This window comes from Neomonachus schauinslandi, chromosome 10 (assembly GCF_002201575.2).
Source record: "Neomonachus schauinslandi chromosome 10, ASM220157v2, whole genome shotgun sequence".
In the NCBI taxonomy this organism is placed as follows: domain Eukaryota; kingdom Metazoa; phylum Chordata; class Mammalia; order Carnivora; family Phocidae; genus Neomonachus; species Neomonachus schauinslandi.
In genome coordinates this window covers 20,998,665-21,014,737 of record NC_058412.1, presented here as the reverse complement: position 1 = coordinate 21,014,737, position 16,073 = coordinate 20,998,665, and the positions used below count along the sequence as shown (strand labels likewise).

The 16,073-nt window shown below is 53.9% G+C and overlaps 1 protein-coding gene across 1 annotated transcript in view; it reads left to right on the top strand.

Moving 5' to 3' along the window:
- The first annotated feature begins 239 nt into the window (after positions 1-239).
- The window catches only part of CIB4 (calcium and integrin binding family member 4), a 47,324-nt gene continuing 31,490 nt past the window's right edge, over positions 240-16,073 (top strand). Inside the window, exons 1-3 of the mRNA XM_021697700.1 lie at positions 240-293; positions 731-765; positions 5,869-5,965. Coding sequence (XP_021553375.1) covers positions 240-293; positions 731-765; positions 5,869-5,965 — 186 coding nt within the window. The remainder of the gene's footprint in view (positions 294-730; positions 766-5,868; positions 5,966-16,073) is intronic.

Genomic DNA, 16,073 nt, shown 5'->3' with positions numbered 1-16,073 from the left:
GTATGACTCTCAGCCCTGCTATTGGGTTGCCTTTCTGGTTGCTGTTTGTGTGTAGGGGGAGGACGTCTATTAGCCTTGGGAACCAAAAGAATCTGCTCCTTTGCTCACTCAGAGGCTCAAGTAGAATGGGCAGAAGGTGGAATGTGGGCCACCATAGCAACTGGATCACCTGGTCACCTCTCCTGCTGAGCCCTTGGGGCTGAGGTTCTACTGCAGGCGGAGAGAAGGGTGGGGTTGGCATGGGGCAGTGTTTGAGGCACCAGATGCACTGGGAGGGCTTGGAAGAATACCAGGTGGGTAGATGAGGCAGGATGTTCTGGGCAGAGGTGGGGGAAGCTTCTGGAGGCAGGTGGGATGAACGGGGAGGCTCTTGCCTGAGACCGGAGAGCGGTAGCTGTTGCCTTTGCCAAACCTGCATCCAGGTGAGGCAGACGGCTCCTCCGAGGCCTCCTCCCCCGTTTGTCTCCGGCTCCAGAGCCCAGGGCTGTAGTCTTGACTTCAATCCTCTCTCCAGCTCCGCAACAACATGCTCCTTCCCAAGGCTGTCAGAGCCTTGGGTTTGCCCCTCAACCACCACTGGGGGCCCGAGGGCTGGGTACTTCTGTTTTGCCAGCTGTAGGATAAAAGCATGGGCTTCTCCTCCCCGGGTCCCTGAAATCCCCCCCCTCCCCAGGGGGCCAGGGCAGGACCGGATGGAGTGGGCAGGTCACCTCTCTGTGGTTTGTTGTAGGCCCTGACCTTCCTGACCAGAAATGAGATCCTGTGGTGAGTCAAAGGGCCCCTTTCCCTCCCCTTGAGCTGAGCTCTCGTCCTGGTATGGTCTCATGCTGGTCCCTGAGTGTGGGCCCCGCTCAGCACTGGGGAACCTTGGAGGTGAGACCGGCAGGCAGAGACAGACCTCCGCCAGGAGAGCCCAACGCCAGGATTCCAGGGCCCAATGGGAGTTGAGCGAAACCTCAGGCGTCAAGCCACCAGGGGCTCCAAGGCAGGATTGCCTCACAGAATCACAGACGTGGATGGGGCCTCTTGGGGACATGGGGGGAAGGAAGAAAGGACTTAGGAAGCAGGTCTGAAGCCTGGCTGGGTAAACTTGGATGTGCTCTAAGCCCTGGCTCCCTCTCCAAGCCTCTCTTCAGAGCCTGCCATGGGTCTGACACCGTGAGGGCCCTGGGAGCATAATGGGGAGTAGTCCATGTGACCGTCGTCATGCAGGTTCCCGTCCAGCAGGGAAGGCTCTGGACGGAAGATAAGCGTCATGCAGTGTGAGGGCTGCAGACTCTCAGCCCTCCTCATGGGATCGCAGAGGGCATGAACGGCACGGTGTATGAGTGCTCCGTCCAGGTCCAGAAAGGGGGATTGAAAGTCTTATGTGATTCCTTCTCTTGCCCCACCAGCCCCCCGGCACCCCTTGCCCGGCCCAGCAGAAGACAGGCACTCAGCTGGACAGAGTTGAGCAGACAGGCTCTTGCCTCAGGACCACCAGGCCCAATGACAGGCAGGGGTGAGCTCCTGGTCGGCTTTTGTGAGCCTCACTTGTTAGGTTTGAATTGGAAGCTGAGGGACACTAGATATTTGAAGAGAACATTTAAAACCCTGCATTAAATCATGTCATCATAACATTTCAAAACACCAGAGATAATGAGAAGAGGCAAAAAGCTTCCATAGAGAAAACAAAAACAAAAGACCTATAGAGGACCAGGAATCAGAATGGTTTGGGACTTGGAAGACAGTGGCTAAAGGCCTTCAAAATTAGAAGGAAAAAATTCCAATCTAGAATGAAGTCACAGTTAAACTAGTAATCAAGAGTGAAAGTGAAGTAACTATTTTTTTGACATGCAAAGTACTTTTAAAAATGACCTCTTACGCAACTCGTCTGAGGAAGCTTTTGGAGGATGTGCTCTATTACCACGAGTAAGTAAATGGTGATACTTTGGTAAGCTAGACTTGTACCTCCAGGATGCTTCCGTTTTTGTAAAACAAAAGATTCTACATGCGCGCACGCACGCGCGCGCGCACACACACACACACACGAGAGTATGTGTGGAAGGACACACACATGCACGCTGAGCATAGGTTAGCTTCTTGGAGGGTCCCGGGGTTCTGCCCACGTTGGCATTAGCATGGCTGCATTGTCTGCAAGGTGAAGGGCAGCGCCGAAACACCCACCCAGTGGCAGCTGCAGCAGCTGAGGGAGCTGATGGCACGCATCCTTTCCTTCTCTTGCCCCACCAGCCCTTTCCACCATCTCCCTTTCTCGGGAGAGAAAGTGGCCCAGTGGGGCTAGACTAAACCCCAGTCCCTTTTGGACAATTGTCCTATGTGGCCTCTGAAGACGCGTGGTGATTTTCCTATTAATGTGACAAAGACATACAGCCTGGATGACGGTGCAGCTGGAGAGATCGGTTCAGCTGAGAAAAGGATCCAAGAGACTGACAGACACAAGAAACCTCTGGATGAGGGTGGCTCTGCCCTCATCTAATACTTTCTCACCTTTTTTTTTTTTTTTTTTTTTTACTTTCCCACCTTCTTATCTGTGCCGTGCAGAGGACACAAAGGCCTGGTCACCAGATCTGCAGATGACACACAGCGGGAGGGGCAGACCACATGTGACACACTCTGGTCTTGGGGCTGCCTTGGCCGGGCTCTCCCAGAAGGGGTCTGTCCACCCTCAATTTCTAGCCGGTGGGGATTTTCTTTCACAGCTTGTCCCTTTTGGCCTCAGCTCCAAGTCAGCCCTCCCTGACTTCTGATCTAATTGTTCCCCGAGAAGCCCCTGACTTCCAGATGTCTCTTTGGGCTCAGCGCCCAGGCCCCTCCAGGTCCTTATCTTCAGCCGTGGCCGCAGACTCCAGGTCTGGGGCCTGAGCGCAGGAGGGCACCTGTGGCTTCCTTTAGACCTCCGGGGTTGGAGCCCAGGTTGGCCCGACTCAGTCTGAGCCACTTGCCCCGCTCGGCGTCACTCAGGGGCTGCTCCGTCACGATCGTGGGCTGCGTGTGAGTCTGCTTGGGGAGGCTGAAGCTTTGCCCCTAGCACCCCTGAGGTCCCAACATTTCCCAGCCTCCAGGCCTTGTCCTGGCCATTAGCGCCTGGCCCTCCTGGAGCACCTATCACGGGGTCAAGGTCAGCGGGCAGCATGGTTACGAGCTGGCTTCCGGGAAGCCGAGGGGCTGGGTTGGAGGCTCAGCTCTGCTCCTTGTAGTTGTGTGACCATGGATGCATTCCTTTGCTGAGCCTGTTCCCACACTTATAAAAAGCCTGATATGAAAGTACTGGAACCTAATCTCACATGGTTGTTATTAGGACAATTAAATGATTAAATGCACGTCGGGGGTCAGAACAGCACCGGGCACGTGGGTCAGTGCTGACCAGGGGCTAGCTGTTATTTTCATGCTTTTATTATCTCTTTTTCTGCAAATGAGGAAACTGGCTCAGAGAAATGAAGTGGTTTATCCAAGCCACACAGCTTGAAAGGAGCAGATCATAAAAGCTACCTTTTCAGGCTAAAGATAGGGCTATTTATAAAATGACTGCAGGCTGTCCTGTAGGGCAAAGGACTACTGACCCCATGGGCCCAGGAGCTGAGCCCGGGAGAAAGGAGGAGAAATGGAGGCTGCACCGGACCTGTGTTCTCAGTCCTGCCTGCAAGAGAGGAACGTGGAAGCTCACAGAACGTAGAGGTCCTGCCCCGACCCTGGCCTTGAATGAGAGTCTCTAGCGGTGGATACGGGTGCTTTCACAGGCTCGCCACATGTTTCTAACGTGGGACCCAGTTGAATATCACTAAATAGGGCCTCAGAGGCAAGAGTGCAGAGAAGGGTATACAAATAGCCATAGGAGGCCTGACCTGGAGGGAGCGAGGGGGGGGTCACTGCGTCATTTTACAGAAGGGCAACTGAAGCACGAGAAGGGATGTGGCAGGTCCAAGGTCCCACAGAGTGTGAGCTGCGGGGCTGGTCTCCCCTGTCTCGGGGCCTCTGAGCCCTCAGACAGCCCCTCCCCGTGTCTGGGAGGGAACCACTGCTTGGGCTCCTTGATTTCTGGCAGGCTGAATGTGTGAGTTTTTCAAATGGCTTTGACTCTTGAGTCCATTAGTGATTAATTCAGAGTTCCATTTAGAGCCGGCTGATCCATATTTGGAGGAGGAGAACATTTTGTGGCAGCCGAGATGCAGCCACGATTCATCTGCGGGCAGCCCACCCACTCGGCGGCTTGGGAAGGCATGAAATCCAGGCCAGGCCCTCCCCACAGCACCCCTCCCCAGAAAGCTCTCTGGGGAGGCATGGCCGAGAGATTCGCACCTGGGTCGGGGGCGGGATCCTTTAGGAGTGAGCAGCACAGTCTGAAGAACCGGGTGTGGGGTGTGGCCCCCACTCTCTCTCAAGCCGTATGACCTTGGGCACACCCCTTAAACTTCCTGAGCCTCAGTTTACCCTTCTTTAGAAGTGATCACCCCTGCCCCTGTCCCACAGGAATGTGGGAAAAATCAACGAGAAAATGTGCTTGAGTGCACTCAGCACAGACACTTGGTAAATGAGAGGAAGGGGTGGCCATGGCCGTCACCCCTTTCCTCCAGCAGTGCTTCTGACACCCCCCCTTCTCCGGGCTCTGGGGAAAAGAGCTTCGGTGTCTGGATTTAACACGCACCACGGTGTGACCTTAAGCGTTATTTTACCTCCTTGAGCCCCAGTTTCATCTGTGAAGGAGAGATAATGGCTCCTTCCTGTCATGCAGTTCCGTGAAAAATGTCCACGAGCGTTGACAGCTCGCGGCAGGCCACTCCCGGTGGGGAACCCGGGTGGGACCAGGGGAGCAGTCTGTGCAGGGCCTCAGAGAAGTCTTAAAAGTTAGTACAACTTACTGAAAGTCAGTCTGCTTTTTCTCTCCTCAGGCCAGCAATTCTAACGATGACAGTGATCAAATAGTCCTTTTGCCTGGGGCCTGCAGCTTCTGCGGCCCCCTCCTGCGGCCCCCTCCCCTCATGGGCCACTGGACCTTCCAGGGATGATGGCTTGCCTTTCCTCCTCTGTGCTCTTCAGTGCCCCCCATACTTGCCTGGAGAACGTTTCCCCTCACGTACTCCACACCCCGCTTTTCAGCTCCCCCCCAAACTTGTCAGAAGAGTCTCTGGTGATGGTCCAGGGCCCCTTACAAGGCCGAGGGAGCCTGTCCTTCATGAACAGCCATGCGCCATTCTGCCTCCTGTTTTCAGGCCCTTCTCATGAGTCAGCCCAGAGCCAGTGATGGGGGTTATCTCCCCGTTGTCCTGCCCTCTCCCCCTGCACAGCCACACAGCCACCTCGCCCTCTGTCTGTCCCTCATAAGCAAAGCCTGCGGGACGGTGTGGGCCTACAGTAGAGACATCGATCGCAGGGAGCTGAGGCAGGCTGCTCAGTCCTGCGGCCTGAGGAGACGGCCTGGGGGCTGGGCTCTAACCCTGGCTCAGCCACACCCACCGTGTGACCTCTTTTCTCCGGGCCAAGGGCGGGGCTGGGCAGATGGCCTGGGTGGCACGCTGGCTTCCCCAAGGGCCTGCTGGCTTCTCCATCTGTAAGTGAGGGACTGGACTGAGCGACCACAGACGTCCCTTCCAGCTCTGACATTCTAGAACCAACACTTGTGGAGTATATCCCATGCTATGGAGCACACTCATGTACCTCTCCTCACGCCCGGCTCATCTTTGCATCCCCCTTCCCCCCCACAAAGTGGGCTGGGCACACCGGAGTCCTCAAGGATGTTTCTAGAAGGGTGGACTGATGTCTAACTGCCTTTACTATGTCACTCAGTCGTAAGTCCCCTTCCTCCAGATGGGCCGCCAGGAGAGGGGCGCGTGGTTTGCCATCCCCAGCTCACTATGGCTCTCTTCTTAGCATCCATGACACCTTCCTGAAGCTCTGTCCCCCTGGGAAGTACTACAAGGAGGCAACACTGACCACAGAGCAGGTCAGCTCCCTGCCAGCCCTGAGGGTGAGTGCAGCATGGGGGCAGGGCGGGGCATGCCACTGGGGTCCATGGAGGGGTCGAGGACACTGGGGGAGGGGTGGGCACTCTGGCTGCGGGGCGTCTGGTGGCAGCCTCTCTGGAGGGGCTGGTGGACCCCCAGGCGTAGGGCCCAGCAGGGCATGGTTTCCCAGCACTTCTCACACGCATCTGGCCTCACTCTATCCTTGCATCAGTCCCGGAGGCAGGACAGGCGTGATGACTGTCACCATTTCTCAGGTGAGGGACCAAAGTGCACGGAGACAATGCGACTTGCTCCAGGTCTCATGGGGAAGGGGGCGGGCCTTGTTGAGGCTCCCACCTGCCCTGCTGGCTGATCCTCCAGGGCCTGCCTGTGATTCCCTTTTGAGCCTCAGTTATGGCCCCCCACCAGCTTCCTGCTGACCATTTACTCGACCCCCCCCCCAGGACGCTGCACCAGCCAGCTCTCTTTGCTATCCTTTATGCCCCAAGCCAGATAAGTGGGAAGGTCGGGATTCCCCATTCAGGCCTTGGGGAAGCCAGGGTGCCACCCCAGTCTGTCTGCCCAGCCCCCTCCTCAGCCCTTTTCTGCTCAGGCTGCTTCAGTGGACAAGGGTTTTTCTAGAAGGACTGAGAACCTTCTCAGTTTCTTCCCTGAGAAGCCAGGAGCAGGCCTACGAGCCCAGGGACTGTCGTCCCAATCTGCCTCCTTCCATCTCCAGGTATGACCACAGGAAAGGACACGTGCATTTCTGTCCTTGTCCCCCTATCCTCTCCCCTTCAATTGAGCCAATCCTCCCTGACCTAGAGCCTGATAGATGAGAGAGGTGGGCCAACTGTTCCTATCTCCTCCTGGATTTCCCCACTTTCCTGAGCCAAATCTCATAACCCATAGACCCAGTATACACACACACACACCCTGCCCTTGCTAGAGCAGAGTCCTCGTACAAACCTGCGTCTCAGTCTCCCCACCTGTGCAATGGGCGGAGTGGTGGAGGTGGCTGGGAGTTGTTTCCATGTGCTCCCCAAGGCTCCCTGCACCCCACAGGCTGTGCTGACATGAGCTGTCAGTGACCCCCACCCCCATTCCCAACTTCTAAGGACCATCTTGAGTTTTTTGTTCCTGCTGTGAAAAGGCCCTGCCCTTCCCCCAAAGCACCTAGAAGAGCCCGGAGGTGCACCATAAAAGGGCTCCCCAATCACTTCTAAGATTTGTAATTAAAATGTGTACAGCGCCCAGAGAGGCCGACGTCAGGTTAACAAACCATGGTGGTGTCAGGCTTCCCGATGTTTCATTCTGATCTCAGAGGAAAAATGGTTTGAATTTGTCAATTGTGCAATGAGAGGCCATCTTCACTTCTGTCTGGAACAAGATGGGCCTGCGAGCTGTGGGCACCTCTTGGCAGAGGGCTGAGGGCTCGGGTGGGGTGGGGGTGGGAAGAAGGTCTTAAGGGAGAGATCACACAGGTGAAGGGGCACGCATTCATCTCGGGCTACGGACCTTGTTTTGGGCAGAGACAGAGAGAGAGCAAAGAACTAGGTACTTGAGATGGAGGCAGGAACAGAGAAGACAAAGGAATAAGAAGGGGTGTGGAGGGGGAGGGTGACGGGGCAGCTGGGAGCTGGGGTCTCAGAGAGGAAAGGAGCACGATACTCATAAAGGTGAGGTAATTGGAGAATGTGACTGTGGCAGACACAAAATGGGGGGCCCGTCCTCCTGGTACCCCCTACTCACACACACACCCACCCAGGCCCACACAGGCACACCTCCACATCCCCACCCCTCACACGTGCTGGCTGGGGGGGGTCTCAGAACTAGACTATTCACTCAGGGGCCAGAGCTGAGGGGCAGCCCGAATGGAAAGCTTCTGGCCTCCATTCCCCAGGTGGGGGACAGTGTCACTGGGCAGTCCCAGAATATCCCAATGTGAAGCCTGGCAAGAGACTCAGAGACCACCCAGCCTCATCACTGCCAAATGCTCTCTGCCCTGGTTTTACCCATCAGAAAACTGAAGCCCAGGAGGGAAACACCTTGCTCAGGCCCCGTGACCCCACTTCTAACCAGGGCTCCACCTCTGATCAGGGCTTGGCTTGGTGCTGACAGCGTGCCTAGGTCTGCAAGGTGCCCTGGACGAACAAGGGCAGCGCATGGCAAAGACCTGCCCTGGAGGGCCAGCGTGGAGGGTGCTGGGGGATGCGTGGGCCAGCACTCTGCACAGCCCCAGAACACCAGAAATAAAAACTATTTTATTTGCAATGTAAAGAATTTTAGCCTGTGGAGATTTTTCAGTTCAGCAGCAGTAAAGGTAGGGACAGCAACCAAATAAGCTGTTAAAATCTGTATCCCCCACCCTCACCCTTCTCCTAGTCAGGTCTGGGGTCTCTGTTCTGAGCCCCCGAGGAGCAAGCACTGGACTAGCATCAGAGGGCTGGGTCAGGGCCCAGCTCCATCACTCCACCTGTGATCTCTCCATCTAAGCCTGAATCCCTGTCGGTAAACAGTGTGTCCGCCCCGAGCAAGTGCGGGGGAAGAGCCACTGTGGGTTGGTGGGAGGGCTGCGGGAGGGGGTGCAGGCAGCCCCTGCCCATGGGGAGCACCAACCCGGGCCACCTCTGGAGGGCTGGACCCCCAAGTGCTTCACTGGACAGTGGCTGGGAACAGAGATGGGGTCTTGGGGCAAGCCTACTTTTGATTTTACTTATTTCATCCTTCTAAATGGCCTTTATTCTACTCTATTGCACAACTAAAAACCAGATCATTGTAGGAAAACACAGAAAAGCAATAAACAATAAAAACTGGTAGGCAGCCCACCTCAAGGGATGATCATCACGATCAATTTGCCTTATTTCCCTCCTTAATTTTTTCTAAGCAGATATATCTATTAAGTGTTTATTGGGATCACATTGACCTTTTTGTATGTTGCTTTTTTTTTTTTTTCCCCTTCCCATTTTGGTTTCTTTGTTCCTTTTCCAACTGGTTCTGAACAGCCAGAACCATCTCATGAATTTAGGACACTGAGCCACATCTAGAGAACGAGGGAACAGGACACTGGGCCAGGAGCAGAAGGGCTGGGTTAGAACTCACTTGCTAGCCATGTGATCTTAAGCAAGTCACCTCACAAGAGGAATGATTCAGGGTGGGAGGAAGCAAATAGACCCCAGGCAAAGAAGATGGGGTGGGAGGGGTGCCGCATGGAGCCTGTTTTCCTGCAGGTGTGAGACCTGGTTCTAGGTGCTCCCAGGTGTAGCCCTGGGTCCGAGGATGCAGGTTTCTTGACAGTATGAGGAAGCACTTCCTAATCGGCAGAGGTGTGTGCAGAGGGCAAGAGCTCCCTGTCACTGTGGGGCATGAAGCGGGCCGACAAGCATTTAGCTGGGATGTTCTAGCACACACTTAGGTATGAACAAGAGACCGAACCCCATGCTTGGTACCCTCTTCACTGCCCGAGCCTGTGGTTCTGGCCCTGGGACTCGTTCTCACTCTCTTTTGTGTTGGCGACCATGGTATGTCCCAGACTTTGGACTTTTCATAGTCCAGTAAAATTTCCAAAATAAATTTTTTTTCTTTTTTTGAGGAAGAACTAGCTAGAGATGCCAACTTTCCAATTTTGCCAAGTAAGGACATTTAAAAACGATGTGATCCACAATCACCATCATTTCATCTTTTAAAAATGTTCATTTTAGAGCAAAAATATAAGAAGGATCTAATCCCAGGCACAAGAACAGTTCCTTCCATACACATCTCTTCTTGTCATTTTTCGACTTTTGCTACCAGTCATCAAGCACTTTGTCACTGATCATCCCTGGTCCTCAGACTAGCTTTTGGGGCTTTAGATCTAGGACTAAATTTCCCTCCGTGTCTTTCCAATCTTGGTCGAAGGGAGAAGCTTGCTTCCCAAAATGAGCAAGGAGAGACTTGCTGAGGGTGTGGGGGCCCGAGTGTCCCTGTTGTGTCCTCTGTGGGCCCAATGATGGGAGCTGCGTGACTCACACTGCCCAGAACACATCTCTGGAAAAGGCTGTGAGAATTGGGCCCCAGGGAGCTTCGGGTACGGCTATAACTTGGCTCAGGGGTTTGAGTGGTCTGGGAAGAAAGTCCTGTTTCTTAACTTGGATTCACTGGTGGAAAAAATGGGTTGGTTAATATTGGGAAGGGTCTGCTCGTCAGCAGAGAACAAGGCAGGAGAATGGCCTGGGCAGCAGAGAGCAGTAGGAAAAACCTGAAGATGGGGACACAGTGGTCCTTTTTCACTCAGAAGTTTCTGTTTTCTCTTTGCGGCTTTCTTTGGTGTATTTAAAAGCAAATTAGCTCAATGTTTCTGTTCTTGTAAATAATGATCTTGCTTTCTGTAAACTTGGATGAGTAGTGGTACAGTGTGACCTGGGTTTCTGGTTTCCAGGCCCAGGACGGTGGGTGGTAGGACGCGGGGAAATCCCAAGGTCTCAGAGCTGGTGGGATGGAGGCTCGAACACAACACAGGATGGGCCAACACGCTACTCTGGCCTCTCCCCAGCTCCCCCTCCGGGGTTCCTGAGGGCAGGTGGTATGTGCACAGCCTGGCCTCTACTACATTGCCCCCCAGCATCAACTCTGTAAGCACAGAGAGGTTAGGGAACCTGCCTGAGGTATCAGGAGGCTCCTGAGGTTTCAGCTCCACATCCTTGGTTTCTACCAGTCCCCAGTTTTTCTGAACCTTTCTGATACCTGCTGACAGGCTGGGCCTAGCTGCTTAGAATAGCTTGCAAAGAACCCACTCCCAAGGCTTTCAGCAAATCAAGAGTCCTCATGTTTATTCAGGCTTTTGAGAAATTACCAAAGTAGCAGGGGCAGGGATGGGAATGTATTTTTTTATTTAAGTGTGTGTGGTTTTTTTTTTAAGATTTTAAATCAAAATTATTTATGCATGCCAAGAGTCAAGTTGCCCTCTGGGGGTCACCCTCATTTCCCTTCTCTGGAAAGAAACCATTTGCAGCTCTTAGCTGCTTCTTGGTTCTTGCCTTCAGATCTCTGGAGAGTGCTCTTGTATGGCCCCTTCTTAATATCTCAGCCTTTGACCTCCCCCTAGAGAAGAGGTTTAGCTCTTCCCTCCCCCACATGACTCCCATCCCCCACATCACTCCCAGTACAGGTATATAAGTATTTCGGTTAGATCGGTATTCAGTGTTTACGTTATGATGACTACATATGCTACTCGGAGCTGAGCCAGGAAGTAAACTATGGTTACTTTTCTCTGCACGTTTTCTGTTGTCATCTTCACAGGATGTAATCATTGTTTTTGCTTAGTTTTCTGTGTACTTATCATTAAGTTGACACCAAACCTCTGCTGATCACCTAAAAATCTCCTCTAATTAAAGGCTTTCAGAACTGAGATGTTTTCTGTACATCCCACTTTCTTGGAGAAATTTCTCTTGGAGACTTCAGAGCCACTCTAGTCAGGGCCGAGTGGCCCTCTAAGCCCGGTCCATGCTGTCCTAGATTCTGGTCACTTCTCCCTTGGATCTTCATTCCCTGTCTTCCTCTCTCCGCGTACTCCCTTGTCTTGGTGGAGCGCATCCTTTAGTAGCTTCCTGATAAAGGGTGCACGGAGGTAAAAGTCTTGCCACCTTCCATACACCTTACATGGCTGATAATGTCTTTATTCTCCCCTCGTACTTGATGGAGAGTTTACATGGAACTGACCTATCAGCTGGTTGTCATTTTCCCTCTCGTTGGGAAAGCAGAGCTCAGGTGCATTTCAGCTTTCACTGTTGTTACTGAGAAGTTCAAAGCCTTTCTGTTTCCTGACCTTTTTTGTAACTCGATTTTTTTTCTTCCTGGGAACTTGCAGGCTCTTCTCTTTGGCCCCAGGATTCTGAAAGTCCCAATGATGTGAGGTGGTGTGGGTCCTTCTCCCCATGTACAGGGCACGCAGAGGACCCGCTCAGTCTGGAAACCGTCATTCAGGACTAGGATGTTTCCATGGATTGTTTCCTTTGATAACTCTCGCCCTTGTGTCTTCTTTGTTCTCTCCTTCTGGGAACTCTAATATCCTGCTGTTGTACATCAGGGATCAGCCCTTTACTTTTTATCTCCTCTCTCCTATTTTTCATCTTCATCTCTTTGCTCTTCTTTCTAGGAGCTTTTCTCAACTTTATCTACAACCTTAATTTAGTTTTTCACTTCTACCGTTATGCTTTTAATTTCCAAGGGCTCCTTTCCCCCCTTCTGTTTTAAAATAGTATTTTCTTACTCCTAATGCAATGTCTTATCCGATCTTTTCTCCATGGTGCCTACCCCCCACCACCTCCCCCCCACCCCCGGCTTGTTTGGGTCTCCATCTTCCGTGTCAGTGGTCTTCCCTGGCTATCTGGTAATCGTCTGCTTATAGTGGAGAGTAGGGGGTGGTTGCTAAAGAGCTGTGTCAAAGCTAGAGTTCCTGGGTAGGCTTTCGACTAGGGGCTACCCTGGAGAGGGAGCAGGGGTGGTGGGGGGACCATTTCTTGAGGTCTCCCTAGAGAGGTTGGGAGGAAAGTTCTGAAAGGAGGGCTGCTGGAGTCTTAGACTTCAGCGCTTGTATATTTATTTAATCCCCAGTTCTCAATGTGGCTGACACCCGCCCCACCCCCCCACCCCCCCCCACGCAGAAGTGTCTTTTAGATTCTCCAGAGAACAACCTTCTAATCTGGCGCAAGGAAGGGCTGGGGAGGGCCAGCCTCCCAGCGTCCAGAGGAGGGGACTAGAACTCCAAAGCTTTCAACACTTTTAATCAATCCTCCTTTTCCGACCTCTATGTATTTTCAGGGCGTCCAGGTGCTTCCAGTTCCAGAATCTTTCAAGGATCCTGGGACGTAGAAAAGGCTGCTAACCAACTTTGCTCCCTGTGGGCTCAGGGTCGGGCTCTCTCCTGTCCACCCCGTCAGTTACCGCTCCCTGCGTGTGTCAGAACACTGCTGTTCTATCGAGTTCTCTGTTTTTTTGTGGGTGATGCCTCTAAAAACGCCCTTTACTGTAGTTGTAGTGGGTGTCAGAGAGAGTGAAAATAGATGCAAGCGTTCAACCCGTCATCTTCACCCAGGAATAACACCTGCGTTCCCGACGTTCAGTAAAGCATTAAGAAAACAGCCTCTCTTCACTGTTGCCGTCTCAGAATATACCACATGCAGCAGCTGCCCCCAGAACTATCCCGCTCCCCACTCCCCGCCTCGTGAATGCTCCCCTCGGCTGGTGTCCTCAGAGCTCCTGTGCGGATCATTCCCCTTCCTGTCCCTACATCACCCTCCAGCTGAGCCAAGCTACTCTGGGAGCCCCGCCCTCCCCAAGGACCCCTGGCAAATGACACTCCTTGTCCAGTTGATTTCATTACCAGGGAGAAATCTCCACAGCTGACACATTGTGGACTCAGCCTGATGAACAGGGTTCTCACACCTAGTTCTCATCTCTTTACCCTAGAAGCAGTTATTATTTACCATGCGTTGTGCACTGAGTGAGGTCTCGGGGGCTTCCTTTCTCATAGAATTCTGGGTAAAGAACATACAGGAGAATCACAAACCATAGGGGCTTTGCAGAGCTCAGATCCTTGACCCCTTATGCCAAATGCTGCGCCCCAGATGGGCACATTCAGGCTACCTGTGGGGGAGGGGGGGAGTGTAGTGCTACCTGGAGAGACCCAGCCCAAGACACTTGGTCATCTCTGTGTCTCCTCCCCACTTCTTAGGGTGCTGAATGGCTGCTGGGGTAGCCAGGCAAGTCTAGGCACCACTCCCCAAGGGCCCTGGAAGGACCTCCCTAGTGCTGTCCTGCAGCTGGTCCAGGGCTGGGGCTCAGCTCAGAAACGCCTGCAGGTCAACTCTCCCAGCAGCCTTGGCTGGCTGAGTTTTTATCTGAAGTGACAGCTGGGGAAGCAGAGGGTCAAGGAGGGGAGGCAGTTCGTCTACTGAAAACTCTGCTACTATAAATGACCATCCTGCTTCGGCTTTCAGAGGGCTGGAAGGGAGTCCCAGAGGCCTGTGGGTTCCCGAGCCCCTTTTCCACGGCAGATGGCATGCCTCTGGAAAGACTTTGCATCTGCCCATCCAACCGAGAAGAGATCGGGGGAGGGTGGGAAGGCAGTGCCTGGACTCTGGGAGTCTTCCTGGTACATCTTTTTGATCAACTTTATCAGAGCCTTTGTGTGGCTACCACCTCATGGCACCTCCCAAGGATGGACAGGCCGTTACAGCTGAAGAAACTGAGGCCCACAGACTGCATGTGCAAGGTCGCAGGGCCAGTCAGAGGTGGAGCCAAGGTCTCCTGCTCCAGACTAGCCTGTTTCCATGTCTCACCTTCTGAGCTCCCACCACCTCGGAGGAAGCTCCTGTTGAAGTTCGCTCCCTGGTGAGGAGCTCGCCTGCCCGCTCCTAACCTTCACCTCAGGGCAGTCCTCTGAGCACACGTACTCAGCCAGAGGGCAGAGCTGGGAGCACGGGGGCGGGGAAGGCTGCATGCAGGACGCGGTGTCTGATCACCCCCTGCCCAGGCCAGGACAGCTGGACCCAGTGGTAATCCCCAGGCTGTATTTAGGCCACTGCCCTGGGCCCTCCCTCCCCCTCAGATGTTCTCCCAGGCTTGCTAACAAAGGAAGTGGATTGGATGGTTATAGCAATTCTGCTTTCCAGCCCCAAATGTCCACTGCCATGAGTCATGTGCTTTGTGGTCATGACCCCTTTGCGTGTTCTGCCGCATCTGATTCTCACAGTGGGTCTGTAAAGCACAGCGGTACAGCCCCATTCTACAGATGAGGGAACTGAGTCTATGGGAAGATCAAAGCTCCACCCAAGGCCACACAATCACGAAAATACTTCTGTTCTTTCTTCTCCATCTTCTGGGGGCAGATGAAGTCAGGGTCCCCAAGCAGATCACCATGCATGTATCTGGGCGCGTGCATGGCAGGAGGAAGGAGGATGGGAAGGAGCTGGTGGCCTGGACAGTGGGCGACCGAGGGAGGAATGGCTTTTCCCACCTCTAGCTGAGATGCCCTCCCCAACCCTCCCTTGGCGACAGATCACACATGTGTGTTTTGTATACTGGGGAGGCCCACACCGAGGCCCAGCTCATTTCGTCAGGGCCCCTCCCAGAGCCCAGCGTTTCAGGCTCCCGTGGCAGGCCTGGGAATTGCCTGAATCCCAAGTCCCCAAGCCATGTCCCACCCCTAGTGCCCAGACTCCCGAGTGGGACCAATACTCCACTGAGAAAGAAGAGAGAACAAAGGGGCAGCCCTGGCCTGCGAGCACCCCAGCCTAGCCTCCCAGGCTCCCACCCAGAGGCCCCACCTCCCAGGCCATGAGGTCACTCTGAGCCTTTGGAGAGAAGTAAGCTGACTCTTAAGCACCCCCTCCCCAGATAAATACTGGGTGCTGATCAGAGACCCAGCACCTCCCCGCAGGAGCCTGGGGTCCATTTGGCAGAGTTCAGGCCAGCTGGCTCCCCTGCCCCACCCTCCCCGCCTGCCCCGAAATCCGGGCTGTGCCAGGCACTGTGCCAGGATGCCATGCACACTTCATCTCATCGAATCCTCAGGGTAACTGCGAGGAGGGAGTTATCCTCACTCACAGCTGGGAAGCAGGGGAGCAAAGGGGTTAAGCAACTGGTCCACAGTCACACAGCTGATGAAGGGCCCAGTCGCCAGCTCAGCGCTGACTCCCCCCTCCTCCTAGGGGGAGGGTCCCGACTCCCACGGGCAGAGTCAGAGCTGGGAGGGCAATTTGGCAGCTGGCTCACTCCCTGCATTTTCAAGCATCATTAGATCTTTTTCTGACAACTTCATCAGTTAGCAGGGCTCAGAATTGGCAAAAATCCGTATTTAGACATTCAGCCAAAGAATTAAGAAGTGGCTGGTTTCAGAAAAAGCTCAGTGATGTGGGAAGCCGGCTCTGCTGCGGGTGAGCAGTCAGCAAGAGAGAGATGGCTCTGGCCCCCAGCGTGGGTGGGTCGCAGGGCTGACACCGGTGGCCTTGAGCACATGTCCTTGCTCACCTTGGGTCCTCGGTGTCCTGATCTTCCAAATGGGTATGATCAGGCCTCCCACACAAGTGGTTAGGATAGCCTGGAAGGTGGGGAAGGGCTCTGGGCTCCCACTTGTAGCTTTTCCCTCTGCTG